The sequence below is a fragment of the Abramis brama genome (assembly GCF_963993115.1).
Source record: "Abramis brama genome assembly, chromosome: 6".
Classification (NCBI taxonomy): domain Eukaryota; kingdom Metazoa; phylum Chordata; class Actinopteri; order Cypriniformes; family Leuciscidae; genus Abramis; species Abramis brama.
Genome location: NC_139968.1, coordinates 1 through 19,520, shown reverse-complemented (window position 1 = coordinate 19,520; position 19,520 = coordinate 1). Strand labels below are relative to the sequence as shown.

Genomic DNA, 19,520 nt, shown 5'->3' with positions numbered 1-19,520 from the left:
TGACTACATGAAAGGGGATTTCACTGTTATAAAAACAGATTTGTGAGCATTAGTGGAACTAAAGGTGTGAGAATTAACTCTTAATCATTGTGTTGCAGTGGATTCGGCCAGTCGTGGATCAGTTGTGTCGTCATCAGAGCTCATGAGTCGCTCTGGAGAAGCTGCGCTGGCTGAGTCCTCCTGCTCTCCAATCGCTCTCGCCGTACTCTGATACCATACGTCACAGTCACGGGGCTTCGCTGTCTGAAGTCGGACACAAGTTCTAACCGGCATGCACTGCTCAAGTCAGCTGCTGATCGGTCTGCGCAGCGCTGCATGAAGTCCAACAAGCCTAATGCTCTCCTCCCTCTTTACATCCCTTTACATTCTCCTCCCTCTTTACATCCCTTTACATTCTCTCCTCCCTCTTTTCATCCCCTTTACATTTTCTCCTCCCTCTTTACGTCCCCTTTACATTCTCTCCTCCCTCTTTACATCCCTTTACATTCTCTCCTCCCTCTTTACGTCCCCTTTACATTTTCTCCTCCCTCTTTACGTCCCCTTTACATTCTCTCCTCCCTCTTAACATCCCCTTTACATTCTCTCCTCCCTCTTTACGTCCCCTTTACATTCTCTCCTCCCTCTTTACGTCCCCTTTACATTCTCTCCTCCCTCTTTACATCCCCTTTAAATTCTCTCCTCTCTCTTAACATCCCCTTTACATTCTCTCCTCCCTCTTTACATCCCCTTTACATTCTCTCCTCCCCTTTTACATTATCTCCTCCCCTTTACATCCTCTTTACATTCTCCCCTCCCTCTTTACATTCTCTCCTCCCTCTTTACATTCCCCTTTACATTTTCTCCTCCCTCTTTACGTCCCCTTTACATTCTCTCCTCCCTCTTTACGTCCCCTTTACATTCTCTCCTCCCTCTTTACATCCCCTTTATATTCTCTCCTCCCTCTTTATGTCCCCTTTATATTCTCTCCTCCCTCTTTACGTCCCCTTAACATTCTCTCCTCCCTCTTTACGTCCCCTTTACATTCTCTCCTCCATCTTTACGTCCCCTTTACATTAGGCTTGTTGGACTTCATGCAGCGCTGCACAGAACGATCAGCGGCTAACTTGAGCAGTGCTTGATGGTTAGAACTTGTGTCCGACTTCAGACAGCGACGCCCGTGACTGTGCCATAAGGCATCAGAGTACAATGAGAGTGATTGGAGAGCAGGAGGACTCAGCCAGAGCAGATTCTCTAGAGCGACTCACGAGCTCTGATGATGACACAGCTAATCCACGATTGGCAGAGTACACCGCTTGACAACGATCACGTGCGTTTCATGTTTCTTCTCACACCTTCAGTTCCACTAAGGATCACAAATCTGTTCTTTATAACAGTAAAAGCTCTTTTCATGTAGTTGCGATAAATGTTTATCAAAATAAAACAATGTAGACCCCACTTCACTGGTATTTAGGCTTATTTTGAACTTTATTCTTGTACAAACAGTAGTGCATGTATTGAATGAAAATGTCTCTGAAATATCTGTATCTGGAAAATAATGCGTTTATTCCACTTCAGCTGTGGTAAAGTATGCAAACTTAGCCTGAGCGTCACTACGGGAAGCAGAAAGTGTCTGACATCACATTCTCTCGTCTGCACACGGCAACTCTCACCAATCGGTTACATCCAGCCACAGCCCATGTCCAGCACACCTAATATAAGGGATGAATAGAGGGAGTAAATGTAAAGAGGATGAAAAGAGGGAGGAGTAAAGCGGGTAAAAAGAGTGAGGAGTAGAGTTAGAGGATGAAGAGGAGGAGTAAAGAGGATGAAAAGAGGGAGTAGTAAAGAGGGTAAAAAGATGGAGGAGTAGAGTTAAAGAGGATAAAGAGAGGGAGGAGTAAAGCGGGTAAAAAGAGTGAGGAGTAGTTAGAGGATGAAGAGGAGGAGTAAAGAGGGTAAAAAGAGGGAGGAGTAGAGTTAAAGAGGATGAAAAGAGGGAGGAGTAAAGGGTAAAAAGAGGGAGGAGTAGAGTTAAAGAGGTGAAGAGGAGGAGTAGAATTAAAGAGGATAAAGAGGGAGGAGTAAAGCGGGTAAAAAGAGTGAGGAGTAGAGTTAAAGAGGATGAAGAGAAGTAGAGTTAAAGAGGATGAAAAGGAGTAAAGTGGGTAAAAAGAGGGAGGAGTAGAGTTAAAGAGGGAGGAGTAGAGTTAAAGAGGGAGGAGTAGAGTTAAAGAGGGAGGAGTAGAGTTAAAGAGGATGAAAAGGAGTAAAGCGGGTAAAAAGAGGGATGAGTAGAGTTAAAGAGGGATGAGTAGAGTTAAAGAGGGAGGAGTAGAGTTAAAGAGGGAGGAGAGAATGTAAAGGAGGAAGTAGAGAGATTTTGAAGAAGGGTGGATGGAGGAAGTACAGAGGATAGTTGGGCACTGAGAATCATTCCCACCTCCAAGTTAATTGATTTTTCATTGTTGTTCTTTTAAAAAAAAGAATAATTTGAAGTTCTGTCATTAACTGCAATGTGCACTTTCAACACAATGTGTCCAAGACTGTTAATATTAAAGAGTCATTTAATCGGAGTGTGTGTCACTAGAGTCCCCAAAGAGTCGTTCAATTGGAGTGTGTGTGTGTGTCACTTGAGTCCCCAAAGAGTCATTTAATCGGAGTTTGTGTGTGTCTCGAGTCCCCAAAGAGTCATTTAATCGGAGTGTGTGTGTGTGTCACTAGAGTCCCCAAAGAGTCATTTAATCAGAGTGTGTGTCACTAGAGTCCCCAAAGAGTCATTTAATCGGAGTGTGTGTGTCTCTCTAGTCCCCAAAGAGTCGTTTAATATGAGTGTGTGTGTGTCACTAGAGTCCCCAAAGGGTCATTTAATCGGAGTGTGTGTGTGTCACTAGAGTCCCCAAAGGGTCGTTTAATCGGAGTGTGTGTGTCACTTAAGTCCCCAAAGAGTCATTTAATCGGAGTGTGTGTGTCACTTAAGTCCCCAAAGAGTCATTTAATCGGAGTGTGTGTGTCACTCGAGTCCCCAAAGGGTCATTTAATCGGAGTGTGTGTGTGTCACTAGAGTCCCCAAAGAGTCATTTAATCGGAGTGTGCGTGTCACTCGAGTCCCCAAAGGGTCATTTAATCGGAGTGTGTGTGTCACTAGAGTCCCCAAAGGGTAATTTAATCGGAGTGTGTGTGTCACTCGAGTCCCCAAAGGGTCATTTAATCGGAGTGTGTGTGTGTCACTAGAGTCCCCAAAGAGTCATTTAATCGGAGTGTGTGTGTCACTTCGAGTCCCCAAAGGGTCATTTAATCGGAGTGTGTGTGTGTCACTAGAGTCCCCAAAGGGTCATTTAATCGGAGTGTGTGTGTCACTAGAGTCCCCAAAGAGTCATTTAATCGGAGTGTGTGTGTCACTCGAGTCCCCAAAGAGTCATTTAATCGGAGAGTGTGTATCACTATTTTTATTTGTATAGAGTTTTTTTTGACAATTACTACACTTTACAGAAGAACATGCCTAATGTCTTAACCCCAGTGTGTAGCCAAAGATGACTCTGATGAGGAAAACTCCTTAAGATGTTTTTGTGATAATGATTAGTTTACAGTCGATGCTAAATTAACTAGAGGGATGCAGCCGGTGGTCAGTGAAAGGTTCTCTGCCATGAAGTGAAGTCCGTTTTATTTCTATAGCGCATGATACAATACAGATGGTTTCAAAGGAGCTTCACAGACATAAAATAACTTGCAAATGTCAACAATTATGAAATGAATAATGTAGAGCTGTTTTACAGTTGAAATTAAAGACAATAGTGTTATTATTCAGCTCAATTCTGTTCATCTTTTGCTTCTGATAGTCAATCAGTCAAATCAATAATATTTCTGAATGTTAATTGTCATTCCCCAACTGAGCAGCCAAAGGCACTTGATCTCAAGCTACAAATCAGACAAAAAATGTAGGCTACCCATTTACAGTGATCTTGCAGAAAAGAAGAAACCCAGTTTACTCTCTCACACCTGTATCTCTGCACTAGCTTGATTTCACTGTCCAGTATTGGAACTTTGAATTGTAATATTCTACTTCTGTCTTCTTAGGATAAATAATATATAACATCTCAACAATGTCCTGAAAGTATACCTTAACCAGAGTATGTGTATCACCATGGTCCTCAAAGTATGACTTCATCAGAGTTTGTGTTTAATGTCCCCAAAATGGACATAAAAAATACTGTCCCTAAAGTGAAGGCAAAATGTCAGGTCTTTAAGGAAGGCTTTTATTGATAAAATCAAGTGATAATTGTGATGACAGCTTCTCCAGAAGTGCAGTCATATCTTTCTTTTGTCTCTAGACCCTTCAGAAAGGGGTGTCCCTAAAGGTAGGGTTCCCAGTCATACGTCCTCACATTGTGGTTAAGTAGGTATGTGTGTGTGTGTGTGTGTGTGTGTGCGTCCTCTGACATGACCCCCTCCACATTCCTGAGGTAACAGTGAAAGTGAGAAAAAGAGAGTTACCCTAATCATGTTTTATATTTCACACAAATAATATGCAATAATATCTTACTAAAAATCTACTGAAACCATTTAATTCAGTTTTAGATAAACAAAAGAATAAAAAAAAATCATATTACATAAACATTCCGTTCTTTAGGCCTATAAGTGTATAAAATAAAATAGCCATCTTGCTAATTTAACTAAAGTTGAAAACCATTCAGTTCTTTATAAAAGTATATAATTAAATGCTTATAAAATAAATATCTTATTGATCCAATTGTTTTTGATAAACAAAAGAATAAAAATCATATTACATAAAAAAGGGTATACATTAAAATGGTTATCTTGCTAATTTAACTAAAGTTGAAAAACATTCTGTTCTTTAAAAGTATATAAAAAAATAAAAAATAAAAATCTACTGAAATTTCAGTTTTAGATAAAAATAAAATTCATCTAAGTCTGCTGACTGAAGATTTCATGAAGCACCAGACAAATGGTATGTTTGTGTGTGTGTGTGTGTGTGTGTGTGTGTGTGTGTGTGTGTGTGTGTCTGTGACAGGTTCTGGTAAATTAGCGTGCCGTCATCTTTCTGAATTTATTTCAAAACATAATCGTAAAAGTTTAAATATGATCTTTTAAAATTAAAAGACTGTTTAAATAAAATCTTTAAAGTTTGAATACATTCATATCTTCTATTTATCTTTTAGAAGATTACTGTAATGATTTGATTGTAGAAAAACTGTACTTTTTAGTCGTTTTAAATCTCATTTATATGAAAAGATTCAATCAGCATTTTTTTTGTCCATGCGGGGTTTCAATTTTTATGGTGGGGGCTTTCCATAGCTATAATGAATTTTGTACCGTACACCTAAACACAGAAAACTACATTTGTACATTTTCAAAATGAAATAAACAAATAAATAAATCATTTAATATCATTTTGTGCACACACACGGTTCTAAAAAATAAACTAATCTCTATTTTAAATTAAATTATTATTATTAATAACATATGTTACTAAAATGTAAACAAAGTTTTAGCTAAATAAATATATAAACAAAAACACCTTACAGCCCCAGATCGTTAAGAGATAAACCACAGTGTGATCTGAAGCTTCAGGAAACAGGGTATCAGACCAGATGAGTCTCGGGGGACAATGTCACAGTAAATCTAGTCTGCTAACGCCTTTTACAGAATACATCCAGAGTTTATACTAAATTCATTTAAAAGCATAATCATACAAGTTTAAATAAGGTATTTTAAAATTAAAAGAAATCTTTAAAGTTTTATTAAAATCATATCTTCTATTTATTTTCTTAGAAGATTACTGTAATGATTTTGTTTAACGGTAACCTAAAGTAGAATTTTTACTAAACAGCGTTTAGTTGTTGATTGTTGAAAAACTGTGCTTGGTCATCTTAGATCTTTTGTCCATACAACATGTTGTCAAAGTTTGTCACAATGTTTTGTTGTTGTGTTGTTTTTAAGAAATCCGAGGACTCCACATTGCTCTTATTTAGACTAAGTTGTATCATCTGCAAAATCACTGACCCGGCATAAGTAAAGTTGGTCTTGAGCGAATATTTAATTTTATCAGTCATAATTCAAAGTATAAGTATACGATCGTATAAGATCATTTTAACTTGTATTCCCCGAACTATCCTTAATCAGTGTGGAATCACACAGGGTGAAACCCTTTACTGAGAATATACTATCGGTTATCTACTCAAAATATATGTAGAAGTGTAAAATCGGTGTTTAAAATCTGTCTGCTGGCCGCATGAATAGACTTTGGGGAGAGCTGATGATACAGGAAGCATTGCCCTTTGACCTCCTCGATTGTGGAGGCTTTTTTTTTTTTTTTTTTTTTGTTAAAGACCCAACTACAAGTTAGTTCTCCCAAAAGAATTTCTCCCATCTAGTGGTTCTCCCATCTACTCGCTTTTTCAAATGCGTGTTGCAACTGCGGTAGCCATAATGTGTCAAGAAGCTATGACAACATGGCTTCCAATAGCGCTTCATTGAGTTTAACGATACATGTTTTTGTACTGTTATGCCAGCTATATAATGATTTACACAACCAAGCAATGAAAAAAGCTTGTAATTTAGACCATACCTTTGACTTGCCTGTCGAGAAGAAATCAGGCAACTTCCCTTTCAAAGTCTTTCTCCTTCATTAGATCTTTCCACATGGGGAAAAGCTATCCTGATATTTATTTACATACCGATAAATTAAATGTTAGCTTTTAGGCGTTAACGATTCCTTCTCCCGTGGCTCGGCATAAGTATGATCCTACATTATAATGTACTGTGCAGTGCAACCTTTCAAATTTGCCGGGGCAGTATCATTGCCTCCCATATGGTCTAGCGGTTAGGATTCCTGGCTTTCATCCAGGCTGCCCGGGTTCGACTCCCGGTATGAGAAGACATTTTTTTTTTTTTTTACATTGTCAACAAAATTCAAGTTATTCAATAATCATTTTTAGTTATCCATAGTCTTAGAGGCCTACAAGTCTTAGAGGCCTACACGAACTGCAGAAACAAGCAGAAGATACGTAAAAACTCATAAATGCTGTTTCAGTACTGAATCATTTTCACAAATACAATTATATAGAATTCAGAAAATTTCACTATGGAATATTTACTTTATCTATCATAATTTCAATTTAGTACATCATCATTTAAACTTTTCATCTCATAATTATGACGCATAGTCATAATTGTAATTTCAACTTTTTGTTATAATTATTACTTAATTCAGAATTACAATTTTTGTCAATTACACCTTTTTAATGTAATACTTAAAACGTTTTTAAGGCATAATTTGGTTGTTGACTATAGTAGTGTTGATGATGAAACGTGTTGAGTTAGGCTAGCGCTTTTTGCCCCTCTCTGGTATTATAGTGTTTCAAGATGGCGGAACGACACGGAAGCCTCCTTGGACTTACCCGCCCCGTGTAAATAAAGATAAGAAATGTTTCGCTTACGAGGATAAGTCAGATCATTGGCAGAGGTCATTTTACACCCATGAGGACATATTTTATGAATACAGACAATGATTTTAGCTAATAAAATAAAACATTTTCAACGAGCGAATCTACACATGAGAGGCCTTCAGAAGTCATAACTCCAGGGGTCAACGGCTTAGGCCCATTGGTTTCGGTATTTGTAAAAATCAAATACTGTATTACACTTTTCAAAGTTACAATAAAAAGACCTGTTGTGTTCTGACACAAGGCCATTAACTTGTTTTTATAAATGTATTTTGCTTATTTCTACAAATATCGACCTGAAAAATGAAAATCAGAAAAAACAGAAAAAACATTGTTTTAAAATACAACTAAACCATGATAATGTTTAGTTTAGATGTTGATGACTAAGCTTCTGGCATATAGTGCAACCACGCAACAAGAAATCTAATATTGGTGTAATCTTTGCGAGGTCTCACTCACGACACACAACTTTGTAAATAAAATAAAAAATATTATGGAAGTCATTGTACTGTAATTTAACCATATTTTATTTATTAATATTATGGCTTCATGTTGATTTAAAGTTTTTAATTGTTATTAACAAATACCTTTTAACATCCGGCACAAAATGAAAGAGATGTATTATTTGAAAAAAAAAAAAATAAAAAAAAATGGAATGTTCACAATCACTATGTGTCAAAAACAGTATGTGTGTAAATAGTTGTGCAAAGTTCCACACCCTATGGACTAACACATAAATAAATATATATAACATACACAAAACATTTCTTAACTAAGCAACTGTTTCTTAAATTATCAGACACTCACCGCACTGATGTTAACATCACCATATATTGTGTTTTCTACCATGATTGTAGTAACTATTGTCCCACCATTCTTCTGGGCAACTGTTAAGTTAAGCTGATTAGGGTTCTGAATTAATGGCTGTCCGAATGTTGTAGAAATATTACGCTGTCGTCGTTGTGGAAGGTTGTTAGGCTGTTGATTTGTCATGTTTCCAGAATGTGTTTGAACGCACAGCGTTTGAACGTCACCATCTGTTAAAAAATGAACAATTAAATACACAACCAAAAACCATGTAAACATTATAGTAAAGCTTATTGAAGATTGAGAAACATATTGACTACTAACAAAGTAAATTATACATCTTTTCCTACGTTTGATATTCTTTTTTCTGATTTTTTTCACTATGGACTTGATCCTTTTTAATGCTGTTTTCTCTCCATATTTATTCTGTAGTTCCTCTACTGTGTCTTCCAACCTCCCTGTTGTTGTTCTTCTCCTGCTGTGTTAACCAAAGACAAACAGTTAGAAGAATAAAATGTATGTACAATAGCAAAAATAAAAGTTGGTCATTAGTTGTTAGGGTTAGATACACCTGTAGACACATTCACACACCCGTTCGCCTGTTTTCATTTAGCATACACCAGAGTTCAAACATTCACTTTTTCAAAGGGTCGAATGATTACGCGGTCAAAATTTCTCTTTTTAACATGAGAGTTAAAAAATGTACACGAGTCACGACGCATTGCATTATGCACCTGACCTGCCGGCTGATGAAGTATTTATTACACCAAGAAAACATGAATACAACACACTGCACTTGGATAAATACATTTATTAGATTTATTTAATAATATTACCAGTTCCATATTATCTTTATATAAGACATATAAAGACATCTTAAAAATAAGACAAAAAATGATTTTATTTTTTAAATTTGACTGCATTCTTTACTTTTTGATTTATGAATTATAACAGACTGATGGGAAAAACATTATTTTGCAGTTACTTTTTTAAAATTTGTTTTATTATTCAACTATCTCTTTCTTTTTGTTAGATTTTTATTAGTTGTAATTTTATATATAAACATTTAACTTTTAAAATAAAGGTTTTACAACAACATCACCATCTTCCGCTATATTTTGGCCTCCATGCTCATCTATTTACAGTATATGATATTGGTGAAGGGGGCCAGCATGAATATATATTTTTAGGGGGCCCCCCGAATTCTCTACGGCCCCGTTCACATCGCATCGTAAGCGCATAATATCACCTGCTCAAGTACGTCTTGACGAGTTTCTTCTGTATTAAACAGCGAATCTTCTCAGTCAGATCGTCGCAAGATCTCAGGAATCCTCTCACACTGCTTGTGTTCACGAGCTCCATCGCTGCACTTTTGTGCGGCTGTGTGTGACTCTTAACAATTCAAACAGCAGCGCGGAGATGTGACGTCATGTGTCGAGCACATCTTTGCATTTCTTCTGAAACAACAATTTTTAACATCACTATCGCAACACTTATCGTATTGCCGGCTGGGATTGTAATGTTTTGTATGCCGTTTTCTTTACACTCACCCCGGATATCTGTTTCCTGCAGTTAGCTGTAATGTTAGTGAACTCTAGGTCTTCTCTTTGTTCATATACGACAGTATTCGCATGAATTGGCTTGATTTGATAAAATTATGTTTTAAACCATCATCTTCACTTGAGACATTTACATTATACCGTCCTAGTTTTTAAATAGCGCTAAAATGTATATTTTAACCCTTTATGCGGATATGCCGTACAAGGTTCTCTGTTCTCTGGTTCTGTGTTTTTAAAAATAAAGACAAGGATACCTCTTTCTATAAGCGACCCTTAAAATCTGTGCATACAACAAAACACGTGTAGGTGTACGATGATTTATCAACAAATTACTTTTGTTTGAAGAAAAACTTAAATCAGCTGGTGCTTGATAACTATTGAAGTTATGATGCGATATTTATCACGTTTTAATTTTAACTCAATACTCTATGAACTTTAACATCTTGTTGGTCAAATTAACTTAAAGCCTACGCCTCTTGGCTACTTTCTAAATGTGTGTAACAGAACTTATGGTGAACAATTTAGCCATATGTTTTAAACGTGTAATGTTTAAACAAATTTTGTTACTGGACTGAGTGAAAATAATAAACTTCTCTTTTGTTTTTATGCATCAAGTTAAATGCAAATGATAGGAAAACTTTATGATAGGAAAGTACGGACGGCGCCTTTGACCAAGCCTCTACATATGGGGCACTTGCTCAGAGAAGGCGCACATTCTTTGCACACAACTAGGTGACCACAGGGGATGAAGACAATGTTCACTTCCTTATCCATGCAAACTTTGCATGTGCGCTCCTCTTGAAGTCTTTTTAACTGTTCCTCCATAGGCAAGTCTGAAAGATCTTGACTAGGGGATGCAGCTTCATTTGTCTCGACCGTCAGGCCACACTCAAATTCCATCTCTAAAGCAGGATTGTTCTCTTGTTCTCTCACAAATTCTATCGATTCGCTGTCTCGCAATCTTGCTTGAATCTGATGAACAAACTCTTGGCCCTTTTCTTGCAGCAGGTATTCACATCTTGGAAACCACTTAGCATGTTCTACCCATGGATCATCACCAGACTCCCAACATCTGAGTCCACCATCGCAACAAAAGCACTTCACGTCATCATTACGACCAACATAGTAAAAACCAGCCTTTGCCAATTGTTCTGGTCGAACAATTATTCTTGAGGGCCAGTAGACAAATGTGAGCAACCTTTCTTCACACTGTTGCATTGCCGATACATTGGAAAGGTCGCCACCAGATAAAGGTACATTATCTGCACGGTCATCTCGAACGAAGCGGCAGTGGGGGTAATGCCTCTGGTGTTCTGATACTGCACGATCTCCCGGTTCCCAGTTGCTAAGCTGGCCTCCACAACTGAAGCAAGCCACTCTGTCGCCCTGGCCAAGGTAGTAGAAACCACTTTTGGCAAGCTCGGCTGGAGTTACTGGTGCAAGAGGCCAATTCTGAAAGGTGTCAAGGCGTTCCTGTTCCCGACGCATGCCAGGATTGTGACAAGCCGGAGGTCGCTGGTGAGACATATCCATGTTTAAGTAAACTTCTCCATTTGGCCTGAAACGGGTGTCGCAGGGGCGGAAAGCTGTAGCATGGCTACGCGGGGAAAAGGCACTTTTGATGAAGACAAAAAAAAAAAAAGGGGCCACAGGGCGTGTCCACTCAAGCCCTTCTCTCTGCTGGACATCCCATGCGACACCCGTTTCAGGCCAAATGGAGAAGTTTACTTAAACATGGATATGTATTATTATTTTCACTCAGTCCAGTAACAAAATTTGTTTAAACATTACACGTTTAAAACATATGGCTAAATTGTTCACCATAAGTTCTGTTACACACATTTAGAAAGTAGCTAGGATGCGTAGGCTTTAAGTTAATTTGACCAACAAGATGTTAAAGTTCATAGAGTATTGAGTTAAAATTAAAACGTGATAAATATCGCATCATAACTTCAATAGTTATCAAGCACCAGCTGATTTAAGTTTTTCTTCAAACAAAAGTAATTTGTTGATAAATCATCGTACACCTACACGTGTTTTGTTGTATGCACAGATTTTAAGGGTCGCTTATAGAAAGAGGTATCCTTGTCTTTATTTTTAAAAACACAGAACCAGAGAACAGAGAACCTTGTACGGCATATCCGCATAAAGGGTTAAAATATACATTTTAGCGCTATTTAAAAACTAGGACGGTATAATGTAAATGTCTCAAGTGAAGATGATGGTTTAAAACATAATTTTATCAAATCAAGCCAATTCATGCGAATACTGTCGTATATGAACAAAGAGAAGACCTAGAGTTCACTAACATTACAGCTAACTGCAGGAAACAGATATCCGGGGTGAGTGTAAAGAAAACGGCATACAAAACATTACAATCCCAGCCGGCAATACGATAAGTGTTGCGATAGTGATGTTAAAAATTGTTGTTTCAGAAGAAATGCAAAGATGTGCTCGACACATGACGTCACATCTCCGCGCTGCTGTTTGAATTGTTAAGAGTCACACACAGCCGCACAAAAGTGCAGCGATGGAGCTCGTGAACACAAGCAGTGTGAGAGGATTCCTGAGATCTTGCGACGATCTGACTGAGAAGATTCGCTGTTTAATACAGAAGAAACTCGTCAAGACGTACTTGAGCAGGTGATATTATGCGCTTACGATGCGATGTGAACGGGGCCGTAGAGAATTCGGGGGGCCCCCTAAAAATATATATTCATGCTGGCCCCCTTCACCAATATCATATACTGTAAATAGATGAGCATGGAGGCCAAAATATAGCGGAAGATGGTGATGTTGTTGTAAAACCTTTATTTTAAAAGTTAAATGTTTATATATAAAATTACAACTAATAAAAATCTAACAAAAAGAAAGAGATAGTTGAATAATAAAACAAATTTTAAAAAAGTAACTGCAAAATAATGTTTTTCCCATCAGTCTGTTATAATTCATAAATCAAAAAGTAAAGAATGCAGTCAAATTTAAAAAATAAAATCATTTTTTGTCTTATTTTTAAGATGTCTTTATATGTCTTATATAAAGATAATATGGAACTGGTAATATTATTAAATAAATCTAATAAATGTATTTATCCAAGTGCAGTGTGTTGTATTCATGTTTTCTTGATGTAATAAATACTTCATCAGCCGGCAGGTCAGGTGCATAATGCAATGCGTCGTGACTCGTGTACATTTTTTAACTCTCATGTTAAAAAGAGAAATTTTGACCGCGTAATCATTCGACCCTTTGAAAAAGTGAATGTTTGAACTCTGGTGTATGCTAAATGAAAACAGGCGAACGGGTGTGTGAATGTGTCTACAGGTGTATCTAACCCTAACAACTAATGACCAACTTTTATTTTTGCTATTGTACATACATTTTATTCTTCTAACTGTTTGTCTTTGGTTAACACAGCAGGAGAAGAACAACAACAGGGAGGTTGGAAGACACAGTAGAGGAACTACAGAATAAATATGGAGAGAAAACAGCATTAAAAAGGATCAAGTCCATAGTGAAAAAAATCAGAAAAAAGAATATCAAACGTAGGAAAAGATGTATAATTTACTTTGTTAGTAGTCAATATGTTTCTCAATCTTCAATAAGCTTTACTATAATGTTTACATGGTTTTTGGTTGTGTATTTAATTGTTCATTTTTTAACAGATGGTGACGTTCAAACGCTGTGCGTTCAAACACATTCTGGAAACATGACAAATCAACAGCCTAACAACCTTCCACAACGACGACAGCGTAATATTTCTACAACATTCGGACAGCCATTAATTCAGAACCCTAATCAGCTTAACTTAACAGTTGCCCAGAAGAATGGTGGGACAATAGTTACTACAATCATGGTAGAAAACACAATATATGGTGATGTTAACATCAGTGCGGTGAGTGTCTGATAATTTAAGAAACAGTTGCTTAGTTAAGAAATGTTTTGTGTATGTTATATATATTTATTTATGTGTTAGTCCATAGGGTGTGGAACTTTGCACAACTATTTACACACATACTGTTTTTGACACATAGTGATTGTGAACATTCCATTTTTTTTTATTTTTTTTTTTTTCAAATAATACATCTCTTTCATTTTGTGCCGGATGTTAAAAGGTATTTGTTAATAACAATTAAAAACTTTAAATCAACATGAAGCCATAATATTAATAAATAAAATATGGTTAAATTACAGTACAATGACTTCCATAATATTTTTTATTTTATTTACAAAGTTGTGTGTCGTGAGTGAGACCTCGCAAAGATTACACCAATATTAGATTTCTTGTTGCGTGGTTGCACTATATGCCAGAAGCTTAGTCATCAACATCTAAACTAAACATTATCATGGTTTAGTTGTATTTTAAAACAATGTTTTTTCTGTTTTTTCTGATTTTCATTTTTCAGGTCGATATTTGTAGAAATAAGCAAAATACATTTATAAAAACAAGTTAATGGCCTTGTGTCAGAACACAACAGGTCTTTTTATTGTAACTTTGAAAAGTGTAATACAGTATTTGATTTTTACAAATACCGAAACCAATGGGCCTAAGCCGTTGACCCCTGGAGTTATGACTTCTGAAGGCCTCTCATGTGTAGATTCGCTCGTTGAAAATGTTTTATTTTATTAGCTAAAATCATTGTCTGTATTCATAAAATATGTCCTCATGGGTGTAAAATGACCTCTGCCAATGATCTGACTTATCCTCGTAAGCGAAACATTTCTTATCTTTATTTACACGGGGCGGGTAAGTCCAAGGAGGCTTCCGTGTCGTTCCGCCATCTTGAAACACTATAATACCAGAGAGGGGCAAAAAGCGCTAGCCTAACTCAACACGTTTCATCATCAACACTACTATAGTCAACAACCAAATTATGCCTTAAAAACGTTTTAAGTATTACATTAAAAAGGTGTAATTGACAAAAATTGTAATTCTGAATTAAGTAATAATTATAACAAAAAGTTGAAATTACAATTATGACTATGCGTCATAATTATGAGATGAAAAGTTTAAATGATGATGTACTAAATTGAAATTATGATAGATAAAGTAAATATTCCATAGTGAAATTTTCTGAATTCTATATAATTGTATTTGTGAAAATGATTCAGTACTGAAACAGCATTTATGAGTTTTTACGTATCTTCTGCTTGTTTCTGCAGTTCGTGTAGGCCTCTAAGACTTGTAGGCCTCTAAGACTATGGATAACTAAAAATGATTATTGAATAACTTGAATTTTGTTGACAATGTAAAAAAAAAAAAAAATGTCTTCTCATACCGGGAGTCGAACCCGGGCAGCCTGGATGAAAGCCAGGAATCCTAACCGCTAGACCATATGGGAGGCAATGATACTGCCCCGGCAAATTTGAAAGGTTGCACTGCACAGTACATTATAATGTAGGATCATACTTATGCCGAGCCACGGGAGAAGGAATCGTTAACGCCTAAAAGCTAACATTTAATTTATCGGTATGTAAATAAATATCAGGATAGCTTTTCCCCATGTGGAAAGATCTAATGAAGGAGAAAGACTTTGAAAGGGAAGTTGCCTGATTTCTTCTCGACAGGCAAGTCAAAGGTATGGTCTAAATTACAAGCTTTTTTCATTGCTTGGTTGTGTAAATCATTATATAGCTGGCATAACAGTACAAAAACATGTATCGTTAAACTCAATGAAGCGCTATTGGAAGCCATGTTGTCATAGCTTCTTGACACATTATGGCTACCGCAGTTGCAACACGCATTTGAAAAAGCGAGTAGATGGGAGAACCACTAGATGGGAGAAATTCTTTTGGGAGAACTAACTTGTAGTTGGGTCTTTAACAAAAAAAAAAAAAAAAAAAAAGCCTCCACAATCGAGGAGGTCAAAGGGCAATGCTTCCTGTATCATCAGCTCTCCCCAAAGTCTATTCATGCGGCCAGCAGACAGATTTTAAACACCGATTTTACACTTCTACATATATTTTGAGTAGATAACCGATAGTATATTCTCAGTAAAGGGTTTCACCCTGTGTGATTCCACACTGATTAAGGATAGTTCGGGGAATACAAGTTAAAATGATCTTATACGATCGTATACTTATACTTTGAATTATGACTGATAAAATTAAATATTCGCTCAAGACCAACTTTACTTATGCCGGGTCAGTGATTTTGCAGATGATACAACTTAGTCTAAATAAGAGCAATGTGGAGTCCTCGGATTTCTTAAAAACAACACAACAACAAAACATTGTGACAAACTTTGACAACATGTTGTATGGACAAAAGATCTAAGATGACCAAGCACAGTTTTTCAACAATCAACAACTAAACGCTGTTTAGTAAAAATTCTACTTTAGGTTACCGTTAAACAAAATCATTACAGTAATCTTCTAAGAAAATAAATAGAAGATATGATTTTAATAAAACTTTAAAGATTTCTTTTAATTTTAAAATACCTTATTTAAACTTGTATGATTATGCTTTTAAATGAATTTAGTATAAACTCTGGATGTATTCTGTAAAAGGCGTTAGCAGACTAGATTTACTGTGACATTGTCCCCCGAGACTCATCTGGTCTGATACCCTGTTTCCTGAAGCTTCAGATCACACTGTGGTTTATCTCTTAACGATCTGGGGCTGTAAGGTGTTTTTGTTTATATATTTATTTAGCTAAAACTTTGTTTACATTTTAGTAACATATGTTATTAATAATAATAATTTAATTTAAAATAGAGATTAGTTTATTTTTTAGAACCGTGTGTGTGCACAAAATGATATTAAATGATTTATTTATTTGTTTATTTCATTTTGAAAATGTACAAATGTAGTTTTCTGTGTTTAGGTGTACGGTACAAAATTCATTATAGCTATGGAAAGCCCCCACCATAAAAATTGAAACCCCGCATGGACAAAAAAAATGCTGATTGAATCTTTTCATATAAATGAGATTTAAAACGACTAAAAAGTACAGTTTTTCTACAATCAAATCATTACAGTAATCTTCTAAAAGATAAATAGAAGATATGAATGTATTCAAACTTTAAAGATTTTATTTAAACAGTCTTTTAATTTTAAAAGATCATATTTAAACTTTTACGATTATGTTTTGAAATAAATTCAGAAAGATGACGGCACGCTAATTTACCAGAACCTGTCACAGACACACACACACACACACACACACACACACACACACACACACACACACACAACATACCATTTGTCTGGTGCTTCATGAAATCTTCAGTCAGCAGACTTAGATGAATTTTATTTTTATCTAAAACTGAAATTTCAGTAGATTTTTATTTTTTATTTTTTTATATACTTTTAAAGAACAGAATGTTTTTCAACTTTAGTTAAATTAGCAAGATAACCATTTTAATGTATACCCTTTTTTATGTAATATGATTTTTATTCTTTTGTTTATCAAAAACAATTGGATCAATAAGATATTTATTTTATAAGCATTTAATTATATACTTTTATAAAGAACTGAATGGTTTTCAACTTTAGTTAAATTAGCAAGATGGCTATTTTATTTTATACACTTATAGGCCTAAAGAACGGAATGTTTATGTAATATGATTTTTTTTTATTCTTTTGTTTATCTAAAACTGAATTAAATGGTTTCAGTAGATTTTTAGTAAGATATTATTGCATATTATTTGTGTGAAATATAAAACATGATTAGGGTAACTCTCTTTTTCTCACTTTCACTGTTACCTCAGGAATGTGGAGGGGGTCATGTCAGAGGACGCACACACACACACACACACACACACACACACACACACACACTACTCTGGCTGGAGAGGCATTCAGAAAAAACAGTGTTTTTGTTTTACAACTTTTAATAATGTATTGAATTTAAAAACATTATTACGACTTTTAATAAATGTATTAAATTTAATTAAAAAAAATAAAATAAAATAAAAACAACATTTTATAAAGATATCATTTAAACTTTGAAATAAATTTAGCCCTATTGTCTCATTCTGATCGCTGAATAAACCTAGCAGGAGAGAGAGAGAAACACTGACATTTATGTTATATTATTTTATAATCTTTTCATTTATACTTTAAACGAACGGTATGTTTTTTCAACCTTGGTTAAATTATTTTATAATCTTTTCATTTATACTTTTTAAAGAACAGTATGTTTTCAACTCTTTTTTTTGTGATAGGCTTTAGTATTTAGTAAAATCCTTATTCATTTTATTCTTTTGTTTCTCTAAAACTGAATTAAATGGTTTCAGTAGATTTTTGCTAAGATATTATTGTATATCATTTGTGTGAAATATAAAACATGATTAGGGACAACTCTCTTTTTTTTCACTTTTGCGGTTACCTCAGGAATGTGGAGGGGATCATATCAGATGCTGACACATTTCCTAACAGCACTTGTGATGCCATATACCCAGACATACACACACACATACACACAAACACATAACTGAACCGGACAACAAATTCAAACTTTCTGTCAAAAACAGATGTCTATCACAAACACAGAAAATACACCCAGCTTGTGTGTACAAGAGATAATGGGTGTGTGACACAGTCTTCAAACTTTCTGTCAAAACCACATGATCTACGACTAGCTAGGACAATAGGGCAAACCATAACAACAACATATGCCGGAAAAACACCGGTAGATAAACCTGTCAAAACACATGATCGAAGGGTCAATAGGACAATCCATATCCATATCAATACACGCCAGAAAGGGCGGGACAAGGCCAACCGTCAACCGGAAGGGCGGTGACCAGATGTCTTATCTGTGGGCGGGACCGGAAGTCATCAATCATTTTGACACATGGTATAGGGTTATAACTACTGCTCTGCTCCTGCGCTGCTTACGCTCTGCTAACGCGTGCAGTGTGAAACCAGCGTAACTCTGTGCCACCGCATAACTATAGATGTGTTAAAAAATAATGAGAATATATATACATATATATCCGAGTCCTGATCGGGAGGTAACGTCCGATTCCGATCGAGTCTGAAAACACGTGATCGGCCCGATTTCCGATCACGTGATCGGATCGGGACATCCCTATTTACAATTATCAGTATTAAAATGTCTCTGCTCTGAGCATCTCCTGGTTCCGGGCTCATTTTGAGTCAGACATGAACATCACTATCGAATCAGACATCATTATTGCCTCTTGGAGCGGGTGTCAATTTCATCCATTTGAATAACAAGGAATGATGTGTTTTTATGAAATGCTTTGAAATATGGACAAGTAAAAAATGTTTTTAAAAAAATGCAAAATTTACCAAAGGACATTAACAAAGTAAAAATGTCCACCACTGCTGTGTGACTTTTGTTTTTGTGTTTATCAGACAAGCCACAAGATGAATCTCAAACATCCGCAAACATTCCACATGGCACTGAAGAAGGAATGACTGATATCAGGCCTGAAGGGCTAGTGCTGGGTTACCAGAATGCCAATGTATCTCCAACTCGACCAAATGAAGATATCAACTCTAAACCAAAGACAGAGGTGCTGGATATGGACATCAAGTTTAACAATTAAAAGGCTCTGGATTAAGTGTTAAACGTGTTTCTTATTCTGAAATTATTTTGTTGATTTATTTATGATGCACAATTATATTCGTTATCTGTGCTTGCATGCAATTCAAACTGAAATAAAAAAACGTATTTCACGCAGTCTAAATTTAAATAATTTTAAATAGAAAATGTGCTCTGTGCTTTCACAAAGGGTCTAA

The 19,520-nt window shown here is 35.9% G+C and overlaps 1 protein-coding gene and 2 long non-coding RNA genes across 3 annotated transcripts; 1 reads left to right on the top strand and 2 right to left on the bottom strand.

The window, feature by feature from the left end:
- Nucleotides 1-8,071: 8,071 nt before the first annotated feature.
- On the bottom strand, nt 8,072-9,943 carry LOC311085804. Its single transcript, XR_014606962.1, has 3 exons — nt 9,499-9,943; nt 8,600-8,727; nt 8,072-8,479 (listed from the first exon to the last, which is right to left on the bottom strand). It is a non-coding gene; the product is annotated as an uncharacterized lncRNA (long non-coding RNA).
- Nucleotides 9,944-10,447: 504 nt separating this feature from the next.
- On the bottom strand, nt 10,448-11,341 carry LOC311085216 (putative inhibitor of apoptosis; the record flags this gene model as incomplete). The annotated part of the gene is made up of 1 exon (XM_084117650.1): nt 10,448-11,341. One exon carries the CDS (start codon nt 11,339-11,341, stop codon nt 10,448-10,450), a length of 894 nt encoding a protein of 297 aa, XP_083973776.1.
- Nucleotides 11,342-12,006: 665 nt separating this feature from the next.
- Nucleotides 12,007-13,878, top strand: LOC311084328. The gene is made up of 3 exons (XR_014606484.1): nt 12,007-12,451; nt 13,223-13,350; nt 13,471-13,878. It is a non-coding gene; the product is annotated as an uncharacterized lncRNA (long non-coding RNA).
- The last annotated feature ends 5,642 nt before the right edge of the window (nt 13,879-19,520 follow it).